This window comes from Coregonus lavaretus (assembly GCF_964263955.1).
Source record: "Coregonus lavaretus genome assembly, contig: HAP1_SCAFFOLD_308, whole genome shotgun sequence".
Taxonomy (NCBI): Eukaryota; Metazoa; Chordata; class Actinopteri; order Salmoniformes; family Salmonidae; genus Coregonus; species Coregonus lavaretus.
The window spans coordinates 366,572-390,623 of record NW_028160494.1 but is presented as its reverse complement, the minus strand read 5'-3'; the positions used below and the strand labels follow the sequence as shown (position 1 = coordinate 390,623).

At 45.5% G+C, this 24,052-nt stretch overlaps 1 protein-coding gene across 3 annotated transcripts in view; it reads left to right on the top strand.

Annotated features, from left to right (window-relative positions):
- The window catches only part of LOC311121751 (mitochondrial proton/calcium exchanger protein-like), an 80,792-nt gene that overhangs the window by 23,497 nt on the left and 33,243 nt on the right, over positions 1-24,052 (top strand). For 2 of the 3 annotated variants that reach the window (XM_084196203.1, XM_084196205.1), the window contains exon 3: positions 4,987-5,503. In XM_084196203.1, the coding sequence (XP_084052329.1) occupies positions 4,987-5,503 (517 nt within the window). The remainder of the gene's footprint in view (positions 1-4,986; positions 5,504-24,052) is intronic. The other variant, XM_084196204.1, reaches the window with a different exon arrangement.

Here is a 24,052-nt window from a genome sequence, read left to right as displayed (position 1 = left end):
TATTGTTGTACATGTTAATGAGTGTGTAGTTATTGTTGTTCATGTTAATGAGTGTAGTTATTGTTGTTCATGTTAATGAGTGTAGTTATTGTTGTTCATGTTAATGAGTGTGTAGTTATTGTTGTTCATGTTAATGAGTGTAGTTATTGTTGTACATGTTAATGAGTGTGTAGTTATTGTTGTTCATGTTAATGAGTAGTTATTGTTGTTCATGTTAATGAGTGTGTAGTTATTGTTGTACATGTTGATTTGGTATTTTATTAGGATCCCCATCAGCTGTTTCAAAAGCAGCAGCTACTCTTCCTGGGGTCCACAGAACATGAAACATGACATAATACAGAACATGAAACATGACATAATACAGAACATGAAACATGACATAATACAGAACATGAAACATGACATAACACAGAACATGAAACATGACATAACACAGAACATGAAACATGACATAACACAGAACATGAAACATGACATAACACAGAACATGAAACATGACGTAATACAGAACATGAAACATGACATAATACAGAACATGAAACATGACATAATACAGAACATGAAACATGACATAATACAGAACATGAAACATGACATAATACAGAACATGAAACATGACATAATACAGAACATGAAACATGACATAATACAGAACATGAAACATGACATAACACAGAACATGAAACATGACGTAATACAGAACATGAAACATGACATAATACAGAACATGAAACATGACATAATACAGAACATGAAACATGACATAATACAGAACATGAAACATGACATAATACAGAACATGAAACATGACGTAATACAGAACATGAAACATGACGTAATACAGAACATGAAACATGACGTAATACAGAACATGAAACATGACGTAATACAGAACATGAAACATGACGTAATACAGAACATGAAACATGACGTAATACAGAACATGAAACATGACGTAATACAGAACATGAAACATGACGTAATACAGAACATGAAACATGACGTAATACAGAACATGAAACATGACGTAATACAGAACATGAAACATGACGTAATACAGAACATGAAACATGACGTAATACAGAACATGAAACATGACGTAATACAGAACATGAAACATGACGTAATACAGAACATGAAACATGACGTAATACAGAACATGAAACATTACGTAATACAGAACATGAAACATGACGTAATACAGAACATGAAACATGACATAATACAGAACATGAAACATGACATAATACAGAACATGAAACATGACATAATACAGAACATGAAACATGACATAATACAGAACATGAAACATGACATAACACAGAACATGAAACATGACATAACACAGAACATGAAACATGACATAACACAGAACATGAAACATGACATAACACAGAACATGAAACATGACATAATACAGAACATGAAACATGACATAATACAGAACATGAAACATGACATAATACAGAACATGAAACATGACATAATACAGAACATGAAACATGACATAATACAGAACATGAAACATGACATAACACAGAACATGAAACATGACATAACACAGAACATGAAACATGACATAATACAGAACATGAAACATGACATAATACAGAACATGAAACATGACATAATACAGAACATGAAACATGACATAATACAGAACATGAAACATGACATAATACAGAACATGAAACATGACATAATACAGAACATGAAACATGACATAATACAGAACATGAAACATGACATAATACAGAACATGAAACATGACATAATACAGAACATGAAACATGACATAATACAGAACATTGTCTCCTGAGTGGCGCAGTGGTCTAAGGCACTGCATCGCAATGCTAACTGTGCCACTAGAGATCCTGGTTCGAATCCAGGCTCTGTCGCAGCCGGCCGCGACCGGGAGACTCATGGGCGGTGCACAATTGGCCCAGCGTCGTCCAGGGTAGGGGAGGGAATGGCCGGCAGGGATGTAGCTCAGTTGATAGAGCATGGCGTTTGCAACGCCAGTGTTGTGGGTTCGATTCCCACGGGGGGCCAGTATAAAAAAAAAAAAAATGTAATCACTAACTGTAAGTCGCTCTGGATAAGAGCGTCTGCTAAATGACTAAAATGTAAATGTAAATTAATACACAAGAACAGCTGACTTTGAAGAATCTCAAATATAAAATATATTTTCATTTGTTTAACACTTTTTTGGTTACTACATGATTCCATATGTGTTATTTCATAGTTTTGATATCTTCACTATTATTCTACAATGTAGAAAATAGTAAAAATAAAGAAAAACCCTGGAATGAGTAGGTGTGTCCAAACATTTGACTAGTACTGTGTATGTATGTATGTACGTACAGTGGGGGAAAAAGTATTTAGTCAGCCACCAATTGTGCAAGTTCTCCCACTTAAAAAGATGAGAGAGGTCTGTCATTTTCATCATATGTACACGTCAACTATGACAGACAAAATGAGAAGAAAAAAATCCAGAAAATCACATTGTAGGATTTTTAATGAATTTATTTGCAAATTATGGTGGAAAATAAGTATTTGGTCAATAACAAAAGTTTCTCAATACTTTGCCAACAAAAGGTATATAACAATGACACAGGTCAAACGTTTTCTGTAAGTCTTCACAAGGTTTTCACACACTGTTGCTGGTATTTTGGCCCATTCCTCCATGCAGATCTCCTCTAGAGCAGTGATGTTTTGGGGCTTTCAACTCCCTCCAAAGATTTTCTATGGGGTTGAGATCTGTAGACTGGCTAGGCCACTCCAGGACCTTGAAATGCTTCTTACGAAGCCACTCCTTCGTTGCCCGGGCGGTGTGTTTGGGATCATTGTCATGCTGAAAGACCCAGCCACGTTTCATCTTCAATGCCCTTGCTGATGGAAGGAGATTTTCACTCAAAATCTCACGATACATGGCCCCATTCATTCTTTCCTTTACACGGATCAGTCGTCCTGGTCCCTTTGCAGAAAAACAGCCCCAAAGCATGATGTTTCCACCCCCATGCTTCACAGTAGGTATGGTGTTCTTTGGATGCAACTCAGCATTCTTTGTCCTCCAAACACGACGAGTTGAGTTTTTACCAAAAAGTTCTATTTTGGTTTCATCTGACCATATGACATTCTCCCAATCCTCTTCTGGATCATCCAAATGCACTCTAGCAAACTTCAGACGGGCCTGGACATGTACTGGCTTAAGCAGGGGGACACGTCTGGCACTGCAGGATTTGAGTCCCTGGCGGCGTAGTGTGTTACTGATGGTAGGCTTTGTTACTTTGGTCCCAGCTCTCTGCAGGTCATTCACTAGGTCCCCCCGTGTGGTTCTGGGATTTTTGCTCACCGTTCTTGTGATCATTTTGACCCCACAGGGTGAGATCTTGCGTGGAGCCCCACATCGAGGGAGATTATCAGTGGTCTTGTATGTCTTCCATTTCCTAATAATTGCTCCCACAGTTGATTTCTTCAAACCAAGCTGCTTACCTATTGCAGATTCAGTCTTCCCAGCCTGGTGCAGGTCTACAATTTTGTTTCTGGTGTCCTTTGACAGCTCTTTGGTCTTGGCCATAGTGGAGTTTGGAGTGTGACTGTTTGAGGTTGTGGACAGGTGTCTTTTATACTGATAACAAGTTCAAACAGGTGCCATTAATACAGGTAACGAGTGGAGGACAGAGGAGCCTCTTAAAGAAGAAGTTACAGGTCTGTGAGAGCCAGACATCTTGCTTGTTTGTAGGTGACCAAATACTTATTTTCCACCCTAATTTGCAAATAAATTCATTAAAAATCCTACAATGTGATTTTCTGGAAAAAAAAATCTCAATTTGTCTGTCATAGTTGACGTGTACCTATGATGAAAATTACAGGCCTCTCTCATCTTTTTAAGTGGGAGAACTTGCACAATTAGTGGCTGACTAAATACTTTTCTTCCCCACTGTACATTTTACAGCATTACTATTGTAAAAAATACTATATTTTGATATTGGTAATGAGTGTAGTTGTTCATATTGGTAATGTGTGTAGTTGTTCATATTGGTAATGAGTGTGTTATTCATATTGGTAATGTGTGTAGTTGTTCATATTGGTAATGTGTGTAGTTGTTCATATTGGTAATGAGTGTGTTATTCATATTGGTAATGTGTGTAGTTGTTCATATTGGTAATGTGTGTAGTTGTTCATATTGGTAATGAGTGTGTTGTTCATATTGGTAATGAGTGTGTTGTTCATATTGGTAATGAGTGTGTTGTTCATATTGGCAATGAGTGTGTTGTTCATATTGGCAATGAGTGTGTTGTTCATATTGGCAATGAGTGTGTTGTTCATATTGGTAATGAGTGTGTTGTTCATATTGGCAATGAGTGTGTTGTTCATATTGGTAATGAGTGTGTTGTTCATATTGGCAATGAGTGTGTTGTTCATATTGGCAATGAGTGTGTTGTTCATATTGGTAATGAGTGTGTTGTTCATATTGGCAATGTGTGTGTTGTTCATATTGGTAATGTGTGTAGTTGTTCATATTGGTAATGTGTGTAGTTGTTCATATTGGTAATGAGTGTGTTGTTCATATTGGCAATGAGTGTGTTGTTCATATTGGCAATGAGTGTGTTGTTCATATTGGTAATGAGTGTGTTGTTCATATTGGCAATGAGTGTGTTGTTCATATTGGTAATGAGTGTGTTGTTCATATTGGCAATGAGTGTGTTGTTCATATTGGCAATGAGTGTGTTGTTCATATTGGTAATGAGTGTGTTGTTCATATTGGCAATGTGTGTGTTGTTCATATTGGTAATGTGTGTAGTTGTTCATATTGGTAATGTGTGTAGTTGTTCATATTGGTAATGTGTGTAGTTGTTCATATTGGTAATGTGTGTAGTTGTTCATATTGGTAATGTGTGTAGTTGTTCATATTGGTAATGTGTGTAGTTGTTCATATTAGTAATGTGTGTGTGTAGTTATTGAATGTCTCTGTGTTTTCAGTAGAATGGATGGTGATAGGCTGGTGTTCCGAGGTGGGAGCTTGGCTCCGCCCTCCACCCTAGGCCCCTCCCTGCATACGGCATCAGATGGCTACAGGGTTCCAGGCTACGCCCCAGGCCACGCCCCTTCCATGAGGCTGTACTGTGCTGTAGTGGAAGGCTCCTCCTCTCTGTACCCCCTGGGAGGTGGGTACCCCCAGTGGACGTTATCCGGGAGGGGGAACGTGGTCGGGGTACGGTGGATTCACACCTCCAGATGTCTTGGTGACGACTCTAAAGTAGAGAAGTCTCTCCGCTCTCTGAAGGATAAGAACAAGAAGCTAGAGGAAGGTGGGCCGGTGTACAGTCCTACAGTAGACCATACCATCGTCAGGAGAACTATAGGACAACGTGTTCTAGATGAGGTTAAACACTACTACCACGGCTTCCGACTGCTGTGGATCGACACCACCATCGCTGGACGCATGCTGTGGCAGGTCCTCAACGGGCACCCCCTGTCCCGACGGGAGAGGAGACAGGTGAGGAGATCAGGGATCCTAACTAACCCTAACCCTAGATCAGGGATCCTAACTACAGTGAGGGGGAAAAAAGTATTTGATCCCCTGCTGATTTTGTACATTTGCCCACTGACAAAGAAATTATCAGTCTATAATTTTAATGGTAGGTTTATTTGAACAGTGAGAGACAGAATAACAACAAAGAAATCCAGAAAAACACATGTCTAAAATGTTATAAATTGATTTGCATTTTAATGAGGGAAATAAGTATTTGACCCCCTCTCAATCAGAAAGATTTCTGGCTCCCAGGTGTCTTTTATACAGGTAACGAGCTGAGATTAGGAGAACACTCTTAAAGGGAGTGCTCCTAATCTCAGTTTGTTACCTGTATAAAAGACACCTGTCCACAGAAGCAATCAATCAATCAGATTCCAAACTCTCCACCATGGCCAAGACCAAAGAGCTCTCCAAGGATGTCAGGGACAAGATTGTAGACCTACACAAGGCTGGAATGGGCTACAAGACCATCGGCAAGCAACTTGGTGAGAAGGTGACAACAGTTGGTGCGATTATTCGCAAATGGAAGAAACACAAAATAACTGTCAATCTCCCTCGGCCTGGGGCTCCATGCAAGATCTCACCTTGTGGAGTTGCAATGATCATGAGAACGGTGAGGAATCAGCCCAGAACTACACGGGAGGATCTTGTCAATGATCTCAAGGCAGCTGGGACCATAGTCACCAGGAAAACAATTGGTAACACACTACGCCGTGAAGGACTGAAATCCTGCAGCGCCCGCAAGGTCCCCCTGCTCAAGAAAGCACATATACAGGCCCGTCTGAAGTTTGCCAATGAACATCTGAATGATTCAGAGGAGAACTGGGTGAAAGTGTTGTGGTCAGATGAGACCAAAATGGAGCTCTTTGGCATCAACTCAACTCGCCGTGTTTGGAGGAGGAGGAATGCTGCCTATGACCCCAAGAACACCATCCCCACCGTCAAACATGGAGGTGGAAACATTATGCTATGGGGGTGTTTTTCTGCTAAGGGGACAGGACAACTTCACCGCATCAAAGGGACGATGGACGGGGCCATGTACCGTCAAATCTTGGGTGAGAACTTCCTTCCCTCAGCCAGGGCATTGAAAATGGGTCATGGATGGGTATTCCAGCATGACAATGACCCAAAACACACGGCCAAGGCAACAAAGGAGTGGCTCAAGAAGAAGCACATTAAGGTCCTGGAGTGGCCTAGCCAGTCTCCAGACCTTAATCCCATAGAAAATCTGTGGAGGGAGTTGAAGGTTCGAGTTGCCAAACGTCAGCCTCAAAACCTTAATGACTTGGAGAACATCTGAACAGAGGAGTGGGACAAAATCCCTCCTGAGATGTGTGCAAACCTGGTGGCCAACTACAAGAAACGTCTGACCTCTGATTGCCAACAAGGGATTTGCCACCAAGTACTAAGTCATGTTTTGCAGAGGGGTCAAATACTTATTTCCCTCATTAAAATGCAAATCAATTTATAACATTTTTGACATGCGTTTTTCTGGATCTTTTTCTTGTTATTCTGTCTCTCACTGTTCAAATAAACCTACCATTAAAATTATAGACTGATCATTTCTTTGTCAGTGGGCAAACGTACAAAATCAGCAGGGGATCAAATACTTTTCTTCCCTCACTGTAACTTTAATCCTAGATCAGGGATCCTTACTAACCTTAATCCTAGATCAGGGATCCTTACTAACCTTAATCCTAGATCAGGGATCCTTACTAACCTTAATCCTAGATCAGGGATCCTTACTAACCTTAATCCTAGATCAGGGATCCTTACTAACCTTTTTTATTTTTATTATTAACCCATCCACCACCCCCCTCTTTTTTATTTTTATTTTATTAATTTTTTTACAGCTTTTCTGCTACATATACATTTTAAATACATGGCACTTTTATATACAGCAATCACATAACAATAATACATGACCAAACATAAACTCTTTAATCCCACCCCCCAGCCACTCTCAGCCCATCCCACCTATCACCATCAGCCACTCTCAGCCCATCCCATCTATCACCATACACCACCCCCCAGCCACTCTCAGCCCATCCCATCTATCACCATACACCACCCCTCAGCCACTCTCAGCCCATCCCATCTATCACCATACACCACCCCTCAGCCACTCTCAGCCCATCCCACCTATCACCATACACCACCCCTCAGCCACTCTCAGCCCATCCCACCTATCACCATACACCACCCCTCAGCCCATCCCACCTATCACCATACACCACCCCCCAGCCACTCTCAGCCCATCCCATCTATCACCATACACCACCTCTCAGCCACTCTCAGCCCATCCCATCTATCACCATACACCACCCCTCAGCCCATCCCACCTATCACCATACACCACCCCTCAGCCACTCTCAGCCCATCCCACCTATCACCATACACTCTCAGCCCATCCCACCTATCACCATACACCACCCCCAGCCACTCTCAGCCCATCCCATCTATCACCATACACCACCCCTCAGCCACTCTCAGCCCATCCCACCTATCACCATACACTCTCAGCCCATCCCACCTATCACCATACACCACCCCTCAGCCACTCTCAGCCCATCCCACCTATCACCATACACCACCCCCCAGCCACTCTCAGCCCATCCCACCTATCACCATACACCACCCCCCAGCCACTCTCAGCCCATCCCACCTATCACCATACACCACCCCCCAGCCCATCCCACCTATCACCATACACCACCCCTCAGCCCATCCCACCTATCACCATACACCACCCCTCAGCCCATCCCACCTATCACCATACACCACCCCCCAGCCACTCTCAGCCCATCCCACCTATCACCATACACCACCCCTCAGCCCATCCCATCTATCACCATACACCACCCCTCAGCCACTCTCAGCCCATCCCACCTATCACCATACACCACCCCCCAGCCCATCCCACCTATCACCATACACCACCCCTCAGCCCATCCCACCTATCACCATACACCACCCCCCAGCCACTCTCAGCCCATCCCATCTATCACCATACACCACCCCCCAGCCACTCTCAGCCCATCCCACCTATCACCATACACCACCCCTCAGCCACTCTCAGCCCATCCCACCTATCACCATACACCACCCCTGAGCCACTCTCAGCCCATCCCACCTATCACCATACACCACCCCTCAGCCACTCTCAGCCCATCCCACCTATCACCATACACCACCCCCCAGCCACTCTCAGCCCATCCCATCTATCACCATACACCACCCCTCAGCCACTCTCAGCCCATCCCACCTATCACCATACACCACCCCTCAGCCACTCTCAGCCCATCCCACCTATCACCATACACCACCCCTCAGCCACTCTCAGCCCATCCCACCTATCACCATACACCACCCCTCAGCCACGCTCAGCCCATCCCACCTATCACCATTCACCACCCCTCAGCCCATCCCACCTATCACCATCAGCCACTCTCAGCCCATCCCACCTATCACCATACACCACCCCTCAGCCACTCTCAGCCCATCCCATCTATCACCATACACCACCCCTGAGCCACTCTCAGCCCATCCCATCTATCACCATCAGCCACTCTCAGCCCATCCCACCTATCACCATACACCACCCCCCAGCCCATCCCACCTATCACCATACACCACCCCTCAGCCACTCTCAGCCCATCCCACCTATCACCATACACCACCCCTCAGCCACTCTCAGCCCATCACACCTATCACCATACACCACCCCTCAGCCACTCTCAGCCCATCCCATCTATCACCATACACCACCCCTCAGCCACTCTCAGCCCATCCCATCTATCACCATACACCACCCCCCAGCCCATCCCACCTATCACCATACACCACCCCTCAGCCACTCTCAGCCCATCCCACCTATCACCATACACCACCCCTCAGCCACTCTCAGCCCATCCCACCTATCACCATACACCACCCCTGAGCCACTCTCAGCCCATCCCATCTATCACCATCAGCCACTCTCAGCCCATCCCACCTATCACCATACGCCACTCTCAGCCCATCCCACCTATCACCATACACCACCCCTGAGCCACTCTCAGCCCATCCCATCTATCACCATCAGCCACTCTCAGCCCATCCCACCTATCACCATCAGCCACTCTCAGCCCATCCCACCTATCACCATACACCACCCCTGAGCCACTCTCAGCCCATCCCATCTATCACCATCAGCCACTCTCAGCCCATCCCATCAGCCACTCTCAGCCCATCCCACCTATCACCATCAGCCACTCTCAGCCCATCCCACCTATCACCATACACCACCCCCCAGCCCATCCCACCTATCACCATACACCACCCCCCAGCCCATCCCACCTATCACCATACACCACCCCTCAGCCCATCCCACCTATCACCATACACCACCCCTCAGCCCATCCCACCTATCACCATACACCACCCCTCAGCCACTCTCAGCCCATCCCACCTATCACCATACACCACCCCCCAGCCACTCTCAGCCCATCCCACCTATCACCATACACCACCCCTCAGCCACTCTCAGCCCATCCCACCTATCACCATACACCACCCCCCAGCCCATCCCACCTATCACCATACACCACCCCCCAGCCCATCCCACCTATCACCATACACCACCCCTCAGCCACTCTCAGCCCATCCCATCTATCACCATACACCACCCCTCAGCCACTCTCAGCCCATCCCATCTATCACCATACACCACCCCCCAGCCACTCTCAGCCCATCCCACCTATCACCATACACCACCCCCCAGCCACTCTCAGCCCATCCCATCTATCACCATACACCACCCCTCAGCCCATCCCACCTATCACCATACACCACCCCCCAGCCACTCTCAGCCCATCCCATCTATCACCATACACCACCCCTCAGCCCATCCCATCTATCACCATACACCACCCCTCAGCCCATCCCACCTATCACCATACACCACCCCTCAGCCACTCTCAGCCCATCCCACCTATCACCATACACCACCCCTCAGCCCATCCCACCTATCACCATACACCACCCCTCAGCCACTCTCAGCCCATCCCACCTATCACCATACACCACCCCTCAGCCACTCTCAGCCCATCCCACCTATCACCATACACCACACCCCAGCCACTCTCAGCCCATCCCATCTATCACCATACACCACCCCTCAGCCACTCTCAGCCCATCCCACCTATCACCATACGCCACTCTCAGCCCATCCCATCTATCACCATACACCACACCCCAGCCACTCTCAGCCCATCCCATCTATCACCATACACCACCCCTCAGCCCATCCCACCTATCACCATACACCACCCCTCAGCCACTCTCAGCCCATCCCATCTATCACCATACACCACCCCCCAGCCACTCTCAGCCCATCCCATCTATCACCATACACCACCCCTGAGCCACTCTCAGCCCATCCCACCTATCACCATACACCACCCCTCAGCCACTCTCAGCCCATCCCACCTATCACCATACACCACCCCTCAGCCCATCCCACCTATCACCATACACCACCCCCCAGCCACTCTCAGCCCATCCCATCTATCACCATACACCACCCCTCAGCCCATCCCACCTATCACCATACACCACCCCTCAGCCACTCTCAGCCCATCCCATCTATCACCATACACCACCCCCCAGCCACTCTCAGCCCATCCCACCTATCACCATACACCACCCCTCAGCCACTCTCAGCCCATCCCACCTATCACCATACACCACCCCTCAGCCCATCCCACCTATCACCATACACCACCCCTGAGCCACTCTCAGCCCATCCCACCTATCACCATACACCACCCCTCAGCCACTCTCAGCCCATCCCACCTATCACCATACACCACCCCTCAGCCCATCCCACCTATCACCATACACCACCCCTCAGCCCATCCCATCTATCACCATACACCACCCCTCAGCCACTCTCAGCCCATCCCACCTATCACCATACACCACCCCTCAGCCACTCTCAGCCCATCCCACCTATCACCATACACCACCCCCCAGCCACTCTCAGCCCATCCCATCTATCACCATACACCACCCCTCAGCCCATCCCACCTATCACCATACACCACCCCCCAGCCACTCTCAGCCCATCCCATCTATCACCATACACCACCCCCCAGCCACTCTCAGCCCATCCCACCTATCACCATACACCACCCCTCAGCCCATCCCACCTATCACCATACACCACCCCTCAGCCCATCCCACCTATCACCATACACCACCCCTCAGCCCATCCCACCTATCACCATACACCACCCCTCAGCCCATCCCATCTATCACCATACACCACCCCTCAGCCACTCTCAGCCCATCCCACCTATCACCATACACCACCCCCCAGCCACTCTCAGCCCATCCCATCTATCACCATCAGCCACTCTCAGCCCATCCCACCTATCACCATACACCACCCCTCAGCCCATCCCACCTATCACCATCAGCCACTCTCAGCCCATCCCATCTATCACCATACACCACCCCCCAGCCACTCTCAGCCCATCCCACCTATCACCATACACCACCCCTCAGCCACTCTCAGCCCATCCCACCTATCACCATACACCACCCCTCAGCCCATCCCATCTATCACCATACACCACCCCTCAGCCACTCTCAGCCCATCCCACCTATCACCATACACCACCCCCCAGCCACTCTCAGCCCATCCCATCTATCACCATACACCACCCCTCAGCCACTCTCAGCCCATCCCACCTATCACCATACACCACCCCTCAGCCACTCTCAGCCCATCCCACCTATCACCATACACCACCCCTCAGCCACTCTCAGCCCATCCCACCTATCACCATACGCCACCCCTCAGCCCATCCCACCTATCACCATACACCACCCCTCAGCCACTCTCAGCCCATCCCATCTATCACCATACACCACCCCCCAGCCACTCTCAGCCCATCCCACCTATCACCATACACCACCCCCCAGCCACTCTCAGCCCATCCCACCTATCACCATACACCACCCCCCAGCCCATCCCACCTATCACCATACACCACCCCCCAGCCCATCCCACCTATCACCATACACCACCCCCCAGCCCATCCCACCTATCACCATACACCACCCCTCAGCCCATCCCACCTATCACCATACACCACCCCTTAGCCACTCTCAGCCCATCCCACCTATCACCATACACCACCCCTCAGCCCATCCCACCTATAACCATACACCACCCCCCAGCCCATCCCACCTATCACCATACACCACCCCTTAGCCACTCTCAGCCCATCCCACCTATCACCATACACCACCCCTCAGCCACTCTCAGCCCATCCCATCTATCACCATACACCACCCCTCAGCCACTCTCAGCCCATCCCATCTATCACCATACACCACCTCTCAGCCCATCCCACCTATCACCATACACCACCCCTCAGCCCATCCCATCTATCACCATACACCACCCCTCAGCCACTCTCAGCCCATCCCATCTATCACCATACACCACCCCTCAGCCACTCTCAGCCCATCCCATCTATCACCATACACCACCTCTCAGCCCATCCCACCTATCACCATACACCACCCCTCAGCCCATCCCATCTATCACCATACACCACCCCTCAGCCCATCCCACCTATCACCATACACCACCCCTCAGCCCATCCCATCTATCACCATACACCACCCCTCAGCCCATCCCACCTATCACCATACACCACCCCTCAGCCCATCCCATCTATCACCATACACCACCTCTCAGCCCATCCCATCTATCACCATACACCACCCTCGTTTGGTTTCCATGTGCCATATAGTTTTCAATTGTGATGTTTTACATACATTTTGAACATTTCTAATCGTATAGTATCCACAGATTGTGAGCTAAAGATGAAAACCTTTACAAGTATTATTATGTTTTTTATTGACTGACTATGGCTTTCCAAATCGCCCAACACTGCTATTTGTAAGGTTAATTTTAAGTGAATGTTGTGATTTTTTTCCCCCCATTCCTGAACCTGTGACCAGAAACAAGCTACATAGGGGCAATACCAGAAGAAATGATCTAGTGATTCTGTCTCTTCGCAGCAAAATCTACAGAGCTGAGATTGTTGTATGACGCATATACAGTGGGGAGAACAAGTATTTGATACACTGCCGATTTTGCAGGTTTTCCTACTTACAAAGCATGTAGAGGTCTGTAATTTTTATCATAGGTACACTTCAACTGTGGGAGACGGAATCGAAAACAAAAATCCAGAAAATCACATTGTATGATTTTTAAGTAATTAATTTGCATTCTATTGCATGACATAAGTATTTGATACATCAGAAAAGCAGAACTTAATATTTGGTACAGAAACCTTTGTTTGCAATTACAGAGATCATACATTTCCTGTAGGTCTTGACCAGGTTTGCACAAAATGCAGCAGGGATTTTGGCCCACTCCTCCATACAGACCTTCTCCAGATCCTTCAGGTTTCGGTGCTGTCGCTGGGAAATACGGACTTTCAGCTCCCTCCAAAGATTTTCTATTGGGTTCAGGTCTGGAGACTGGCTAGGCCACTCCAGGACCTTGAGATGCCTCTTACGGAGCCACTCCTTAGTTGCCCTGGCTGTGTGTTTCGGGTCGTTGTCATGCTGGAAGACCCAGCCACGACCCATCTTCAATGCTCTTACTGAGGGAAGTAGGTTGTTAGCCAAGATCTCGCGATACATGGCCCCATCCATCCTCCCCTCAATACGGTGCAGTCGTCCTGTCCCCTTTGCAGAAAAGCATCCCCAAATAATGATGTTTCCACCTCCATGCTTCACGGTTGGGATGGTGTTCTTGGGGTTGTACTCATTCTTCTTCTTCCTCCAAACACGGCGAGTGGAGTTTAGACCAAATAGCTCTATTTTTGTCTCATCAGACCACATGACCTTCTCCCATTCCTCCTCTGGATCATCCAGATGGTCATTGGCAAACTTCAGACGGGCCTGGACATGCGCTGGCTTGAGCAGGGGGACCTTGCGTGTGCTGCAGAATTTTAATCCATGACGGCGTAGTGTGTTACTAATGGTTTTCTTTGAGACTGTGGTCCCAGCTCTGTTCAGGTCATTGACCAGGTCCTGCCGTGTAGTTCTGGGCTGATCCCTCACCTTCCTCATGATCATTGATGCCCCACGAGGTGAGATCTTGCATGGAGCCCCAGACCGAGGGTGATTGACCGTCATCTTGAACTTCTTCCATTTTCTAATAATTGCGCCAACAGTTGTTGCCTTCTCACCAAGCTGCTTGCCTATTGTCCTGTAGCCCATCCCAGCCTTGTGCAGGTCTACAATTTTATCCCTGATGTCCTTACACAGCTCTCTGGTCTTGGCCATTGTGGAGAGTTTGGAGTCTGTTTGATTGAGTGTGTGGACAGGTGTCTTTTATACAGGTAACGAGTTCAAACAGGTGCAGTTAATACAGGTAATGAGTGGAGAACAGGAGGGCTTCTTAAAGAAAAACGAACAGGTCTGTGAGAGCCGGAATTCTTACTGGTTGGTAGGTGATCAAATACTTATGTCATGCAATAAAATGCAAATTAATTACTTAAAAATCATACAATGTGATTTTCTGGATTTTTGTTTTAGATTCCGTCTCTCACAGTTGAAGTGTACCTATGATAAAAATTACAGACCTCTACATGCTTTGTAAGTAGGAAAACCTGCAAAATCGGCAGTGTATCAAATACTTGTTCTCCCCACTGTATATAGCATTCTGTTGGTGGCAAGAATTTGGTATAATAATTTTAATTGAAAAACTCAGTGTTGAATCAAGTGTTGTTTTTTGTACCAGTTCATAAACCATGTGCCATGGAATCGGTACATCGAATATCTCTTCCCGTTGATGTTGCAGCCTGTATGGGGCAGCTGGCAACATTTATGTCCTCAAATTAAACTGGTATATTTTTCTATTTATGCTAATTCCTTTCAGCCAATTTGTATCTTTAATATATGGCAGGTAAACACGTTCCCTACCTTCTGCCTCCTCCATTTTTGTGGTAATGCTGCAATCAGTTGGTTATAAGTTTGGATTGAGCAGACATTCCCATATATTTTCGATAGCTGCATACAGTTGAAGTCGGAAGTTTACATACACCTTAGCCAAATACATTTAAACTCAGTTTTTCACAATTCCTGACATTTAATCCTAGTAAAAATTCCCTGTATTAGGTCAGTTAGGATCACCACTTTATTTTAAGAATGTGAAATGTCAGAATAATAGTAGAGAATGATTTATTTCAGCTTTTATTTCTTTCATCACATTCCCAGTGGGTCAGAAGTTTACATGCACTCAATTAGTATTTGGTAGCATTGCCTTTAAATTGTTTAACTTGGGTCAAACGTTTCGGGTAGCCTTCCACAAGCTTCCCACAATAAGTTGGGTGAATTCTGGCCCATTCCTCCTGACAGAGCTGGTGTAACTGAGTCAGGTTTGTAGGCCTCCTTGCTTGCACACGCTTTTTCAGTTCTGCCCACACATTTTCTATAGGATTGAGGTCAGGGCTTTGTGATGGCCACTCCAATACCTTGACTTTGTTGTCCTTAAGCCATTTTACAACTTTGGAAGTATGCTTGGGGTCATTGTCCATTTGGAAGACCCATTTGCGACCAAGCTTTAACTTCCTGACTGATGTCTTGAGATGTTGCTTCAATATATATATATATATATATATATATATATATATATACACACATCATTCGTGCTTCACGGTTGGGATGGTGTTCTTCGGCTTGCAAGCGACCCCCTTTTTCCTCCAAACATAACGATGGTCATAATGGCCAAACTATAAATTATATTTTTGACCAGAGGACATTTCTCTAAAAAGTATGATCTTTGTCCCCATGTTCAGTTGCAAACCGTAGTCTGGCCTATTTATGGCGGTTTTGGAGCATTGGCTTCTTCCTTGCTGAGCGGCCTTTCAGGTTATGTCAATATAGGACTCGTTTTACTGTGGATATAGATACTTTTGTACATGTTTCCTCCAGCATCTTCACAAGGTCCTTTGCTGTTGTTCTGGGATTGATTTGCACTTTTCGCACCAAAGTACGTTCATCTCTAGGAGACAGAACGTGTCTCCTTCCTGAGCGGTATGAAGGCTGCGTGGTCCCATAGTGTTTATACTTGTGTACTATTGTTTGTACAGATGAACGTGGTACCTTCAGGTGTTTGGAAATTGCTCCCAAGGATGAACCAGACATGTGGAGGTATACAAATTTTTTTTCTGAGGTCTTGACTGATTTCTTTTGGTTTTCCCATGATGTCAAGCAAAGAGGCACTGAGTTTGAAGGTAGGCCTTGAAATACATCCACAGGTACACCTCCAATTGACTCAAATTATGTCAATTAGCCTATCAGAAGCTTCTAAAGCCATGACATCATTTTCTGGAATTTTCCAAGCTGTTTAAAGGCACAGTCAACTTAGTGTATGTAAACTTCTGACCCACTGGAATTGTGATACAGTGAATTATAAGTGAAATAATCTGTCTGTAAACAATTGTAGGAAAAATTACTTGTGTCATGCACAAAGTAGACGTCCTAACCAACTTGCCAAAACTATAGTTTGTTAACAAGACATTTGTGGAGTGGTTGAAAAACAAGTTTTAATGACTCCAACCTCCAAGTGTATGTAAACTTCCGACTTCAACTGTATGTGACAACTCCACCGTTAATAAATATAATACCATATTTTATTTTTAGCCATAAATAATACTTTTTTTATTAATCAGTATATTTGAGTTTAACCATTAATATTTGTTGTAATATTTCTTCTATCTTTTCTGGAGGATGAAACTGAAATTGTAACCAGCTTTGTATGGATTGGATAAGACAGGGCGATACTTTAAACAAAATTTCATTTTCAATTAGTCGGAAATGAGAAGTTGTAATCTGTATAAAGGCAAAAAGGCCATTTTTGAACAAATTATTCTCTCTTAATAATCTACAGGAGAACCATTCTGAGTTTAAGTATAACTTTATGAGTGAAGCTTTTAGTGAGAGGTTTAAGCTTTAATATTGAATAATTTTAGCCCCCCAAACTCATATTAATTATATAAATAGGCATGTTTAAATTTGTGTAAAACGAAATATTTTTTGCTCATATGATTTTAAAAACAAGTCGTCTGGAGTAGGCAGCGCCATTAGTGAGTAAACTGAGATAGGACCAAAGAGTTAATCAATGTGATTTTTCCATAAATAGACAGGTATTTACCTCTATGGTTACAGAATCTTAGCTATTTTTTGCAAACTTTCAATTGAAATTGATTGTGTTAAGTTCATTTATATTTTTTGAGATATGAATACCAAGTATGTCTACTAAACACCTGCCCATTGTATTGGTAAGGTAGTGTAAACACTGTGTTTTAACGATCCAATACGTAATATCTTGTCATAATAAGGTTTCAGTCCAGAGGCTAGAAAAGTGATCTTCAATGAGACTTTGCAGGGATCCAGATTGCGAACTTAAGAAAACACTTGAGTCATCGGCATACATTGACACTTTTTAGTTTTTAACCCCTGGATTTCTAACCCCTTGATGTTCTTGTTGGATCTAATTTTAATGGCTAGCATTTCAATGGCCATAATAAATAGATATGGAGACAGCGGACAGCCTTGTTTCACTCCTCTTAAAAGCTCAATACTTTCTGAGAAGTAACCATTATTTACTATTTTACATCTGGGTTTTCTGTAACCCATTGTATAAGAGATTCACCGAAATGTAACTAACTAACCATAACCCTAGATCAGGGATCCTAACTAACCATAACCCTAGATCAGGGATCCTACCTAACCATAACCCTAGATCAGGGCTGTCAAACTGAATTCCTCGTAGGCCCAGTGTCTGCAAGTATTTGCTTCTCCCTTGTACTTGAATGAAGGTCATTAATTAGTTACAATCCCTCACCTGGTTGTCTAGGTCCTAACTGATTAGTTACATTCCCTCACCTGGTTGTCTAGGTCCTAACTGATTAGTTACATTCCCTCACCTGGTTGTCTAGGTCTTAATTGATCACTAATTGAAAGGACATAACAAAAGCAGCAACCACATGGCCCTCCAGGAATGAGTTTGACATCCCATGTGAAGAAGAGGAGATGGTTGAATCCAGCAGATCAAGAGAGATCCAGTGGATTGAGGCATTCTGTTTTATTTAAACTCTGAGAATCCTGACAGGATTAATTATCTATAGTTCTGTTTGTTTGGGTCCTGGTCATCATTAGTCTGTAAGATGACCTCTCTCCAGGAAGAGACCGTAAGCTTCTCTCTCTGTCTATCTCTCTGGGATGACACTGGGAGATGAGACAGCCTGTACACCCCCAGCCTGCAGACAGCCTGTTGGCACCATGTCCTGTCTCCTGCCTGTCCTGGGTTTCTTTCCTCTCTCAGTATTGCTCCAGTGAATGTAATGGACATCTTAGTACTGCTTCTTCCATATAGTTCCTCATCTAGAGTTGATCTATAGTATATAGTCTCTGATCAGGCCTCTCTCTGAGCCCACAGTCATCCAATGGCTATTTATCTAATCTGGGCTCAGTGGGCTCACCCTGCCTTGTCTTGTTTAATCCCTCTCCTCTCCTTCTCCTGGTTGAAGCCTAGTGGTGGGAGGTTAGGGGAGGTGATAGAATTGTCAAAGAGCTTTTCACTGAGCCCTGAGCCTGGCTTAATGCCTTCCTCTCTGGGCCACTGACTCACACACAGGAGGAGAGGGAGGGAGGAGAGGAGGAGTTGGAGAGGAGATTCAGGGAAAGGGGGAGGGGTTTGGAGAAGAGATGGAGGGAAAGGGAGAAGGAGAGGCGAGGGAGGGAGAGGAGAGGGAGGGAGGGAGGAGGAGATGGAGGAGAGGCGATGGAGGGAAAGGGGGAGGGAGGGAGAGGAGATGGAGGAGAGGCGATGGAGGGAAAGGAGGTGGAGATGGAGGAGAGGGAGGGAGGGAAAGGAGGTGGAGATGGGAGGGAGGGAAAGGAGGTGGAGATGGAGGAGAGGGAGGGAGGGAAAGGAGGTGGAGATGGAGGAGAGGGAGGGAGGGAAAGGAGGTGGAGATGGAGGAGAGGGAGGGATGGAGGAGGAGATGGAGGGAGTTGGACAGGAGATGGAGGGAAAGAGGGAGGGAGGGAGGTGGTGGTAGTAGTATTTATTGGAACTCTTCCTCGGGTCCAAACAGGAAACAAAACAACAAATAAAATGCATAATATAAATAATAATCACTAAGTGCACAAAACATTAAGAACACTTTCCTAATATCCCCTTTTACCCTCAGAACACTTTCCTAATATCTCCTTTTACCCTCAGAACACTTTCCTAATATCTCCTTTTACCCTCAGAACAGCCTCAATTCGTCGGGCCGGACTCTACAAGATGTCAAAAGCGTTCCACAGGGATGCTGGCTCATGTTGACTCCAATGCTTTCCACAGTTGTGTTAAGTTGGCTGGATGTCCTTTGGGTGGTGGACCATTCTTGATACACATGGGAAACTGTTGAGTGTGAAAAACCCAGCAGCGTTGCAGTTCTTGACACACTCAAACCGGTGCGCCTGGCACCTACTTCCATATTCTGTTCAAAGGCACTTAAATCTTTTGTCTTGCCCATTCACCATCTGAATGGCACACACGCAATCCATGTTTCAATTGTCTCAAGGCTTAAAAATAATTATTTAACCTGTCTCCTCCCCTTCATCTACACTGATTGAAGTGGATTTAACAAGTGACATCAATAAGGGATCATATCTTTCACCTGGATTCACCTGGTCAGTCTGTCATGGAAAGAGCAGGTGTTCCTAAACCTACCCAAACCAAAACCTTGGAAAGATGGCAGCACTCCCAGACAAGCTAAACACCTTTGTCCGCTTTGATGATAACACAGTGCCACCGACGCGGCCCGCTCCCAAGGACTGTGAGCTCTCGTTCTCCGTGGCCGACGTGAGTAAGACACTTCAACTCAATCACCAAGTTTGCAGATGACACAACAGTAGTAGGCTTGATTACCAACAATGACGAGACCGCCTACAGGGAGGAGGTGAGGGCTCTGGGGTGTGGTGCCAGGAAAATAACCTCTCACTCAACATCAACAAAACAAAGGAGATGATCATGGACTTCAGGAAACAGCAGAGGGTGCACCCCCCTATCCACATCGACGGGACCGCAGTGGAGAAGGTTGAAAGCTTCAAGTTCCTTGGCGTACACATCACTGACAATCTGAAATGTTCCACCCACACAGACAGTGTGGTGAAGAAAGCGCAACAGAGCCTCTTCAACCTCAGGAGGCTGAATAAATTTGGCTTGGCCCCTAAGACCCTCACAAACCTTTACAGATGCACAATTGAGAGCATCCTGTCGGGCTGTATCACCGCCTGGTACGGCAACTACACCGCCTGCAACGTCAGGGCTCTCCAGAGGGTGGTGTGGTCTGCCCAACGCATCACGAGGGGCACACTGCCTGCCCTCCAGGACACCTACAGCACCCGATCATGAAGGACATCAACCGCCCAAGCCACTGCCTGTACACCCCGCTATCATCCAGAAAGCGAGGTCAGTACAGGTGCATCAAAGCTGGGACAGAGAGACTGAAAAACAGCTTCTATCTCAAGGCCATCAGACTGTTAAATAGCAATCACTAGACGGCTACCACCCGGTTACTGGGCAGTAGTCCAGGCCATCAGACTGTTAAATAGCCATCACTAGACGGCCTCCACCCGGTTACTGGGCAGTAGTCCAGGTGGGACAACTAGGGCCTGTAGGTTGTCTAGTTTATTGAGATGTCAAGAAAGCAGAGCAACACCTTATCATGGACAGACCTCTTCCCATTTTAGCAACCATTGAGTCTATATGTTTTGACCATGCCAGCTTTCTATCTAGGGTTACACCCAGCAGTTTAGTCTCTTCAACTTGCTCAATAGCCACATTATTAAATAATAGATTTAAACGAGGTTTAGCGTTGAGTGAGTGATTTGTCCCCAAAATTATGCTTTTAGTTTGAGATATTTAGCACCAGCCTATTGCTAGTTACCCATTCTAAAACTGACTGGAGCGCTATGTTAAGGGTGTCAGTTATTTATTTTACTGTTGCAGCTGACGTGTATCCTGTTGAGTCATCAGCGTACAGACACACAGGCTTTATTCAAGGTCAGTGGAAGGTCATTAGTTAAAACAGAAAACAATAACGTCCCAAGCAAGCTGTCCTGCGGTACAACACACTCAAACGAACTTCCATTAAAGAAAACCCTCTGTGTTCTATTAGATGGGTAACTGTCCATTCATGATAAGGCAGAGGTTATGATCAATGATATCGAAAGCTGCACTGAAGTCTTAACAAAACAGCTTCCACGATCTTCTTACTATGAATTTCTTTCAGCCAATCATCAGTCATTTGTGTCAGTGCCGAGCATGTTGAGTGCACTTCTCTATAAGCATGCTGAAAGTCTGTTGTTGATTTGTTTTCTGTAAAATAACTTTGTAATTGGTCAAACACAATTTTTTCCAAAAGTTCCTACTTTGCTGAACTCAAAACTACAGTGATTGTCTTTCATTATTTGGAACGTTATGCGTGAATATGAAGGCTCAATGTTTATTCTTTGCATGTCATACCTAAATTTGCTAATCTAGTCAACAACAATGTTATTAAAGTGGTTGGCAATATCAAAGGGTTTTGTTATGAACAAGCCATCTGCCTCAATGAAGGATGGAGCCCAGTTTGCTTTCTTGCCTAGAATTTCATTTAAATTACTCCAGAGCTTTTTACTATCATTCTTTTATATAATTTATATTTGTTCCATAATATAGTTTCTTCTTTTTGTTTAGTTTCCTGATTTCTCAGTTTTCTGTATGGTTGCCAGTCTGTAGTGTTGTCAGACTTAATTGCTATTCCCTTTGCCTCGTCCCTCTGTCATACAGTATTTCAGTTCATCTATCCATGGGGATTTGGCAGTTCTAACAGTCAGTTTCTTGATGGGTGCATGCCTTTCAGTAACCGGAAGAAGCAGTTTCATAAATGCTTCAAGTGCAGCGTCAGGATGTTCCTCATTACACACATCAGACCAACAAATATTTGTCACATCTTCGACATCGGAATCATTGCAAAACCTCTTGTATGATCGCTTATACACTATTTTAGGTACAGTCTTTGGAAATTAGTTTTTTCTAGATATGGCTACTATATTATGATCACTACATTCAATGGATTTGGATACTGCTTTAAAGAAAATGTCTGCCATAGTAAAGATGTGCTCAATACACGTGGATTATTTAGTTCCTGTTCTGTTTGTAATACTCTGGTAAGAGGGACAGAGATGGAGGGAGGTGGAGAGAAGAGGAGGTGTTGACTGATATTGTCCTGATGTACTGGACTGTACTCTAGCTGTTCTGTTGACTGATATTGTCCTGATGTACTGGACTGTACTCCAGCTGTTCTGTTGACTGATATTGTCCTGATGTACTGGACTGTACTCTGGCTGTTCTGTTGACTGATATTGTCCTGATGTACTGGACTGTACTCTGGCTGTTCTGTTGACTGATATTGTCCTGATGTACTGGACTGTACTCTGGCTGTTCTGTTGACTGATATTGTCCTGATGTACTGGACTGATATTGTCCTGATGTACTGGACTGTACTCTGGCTGTTCTGTTGACTGATATTGTCCTGATGTACTGGACTGTACTCTGGCTGTTCTGTTGACTGATATTGTCCTGATGTACTGGACTGTACTCCAGCTGTTCTGTTGACTGATATTGTCCTGATGTACTGGACTGTACTCTGGCTGTTCTGTTGACTGATATTGTCCTGATGTACTGGACTGTACTCTGGCTGTTCTGTTGACTGATATTGTCCTGATGTACTGGACTGTACTCTGGCTGTTCTGTTGACTGATATTGTCCTGATGTACTGGACTGATATTGTCCTGATGTACTGGACTGTACTCTGGCTGTTCTGTTGACTGATATTGTCCTGATGTACTGGACTGTACTCCAGCTGTTCTGTTGACTGATATTGTCCTGATGTACTGGACTGTACTCTGGCTGTTCTGTTGACTGATATTGTCCTGATGTACTGGACTGTACTCCAGCTGTTCTGTTGACTGATATTGTCCTGATGTACTGGACTGTACTCTGGCTGTTCTGTTGACTGATATTGTCCTGATGTACTGGACTGTACTCTGGCTGTTCTGTTGACTGATATTGTCCTGATGTACTGGACTGATATTGTCCTGATGTACTGGACTGTACTCTGGCTGTTCTGTTGACTGATATTGTCCTGATGTACTGGACTGTACTCCAGCTGTTCTGTTGACTGATATTGTCCTGATGTACTGGACTGTACTCTGGCTGTTCTGTTGACTGATATTGTCCTGATGTACTGGACTGTACTCTGGCTGTTCTGTTGACTGATATGGTCCTGATGTACTGGACTGTACTCTGGCTGTTCTGTTGACTGATATTGTCCTGATGTACTGGACTGATATTTTCCTGATGTACTGGACTGTACTCTGGCTGTTCTGTTGACTGAT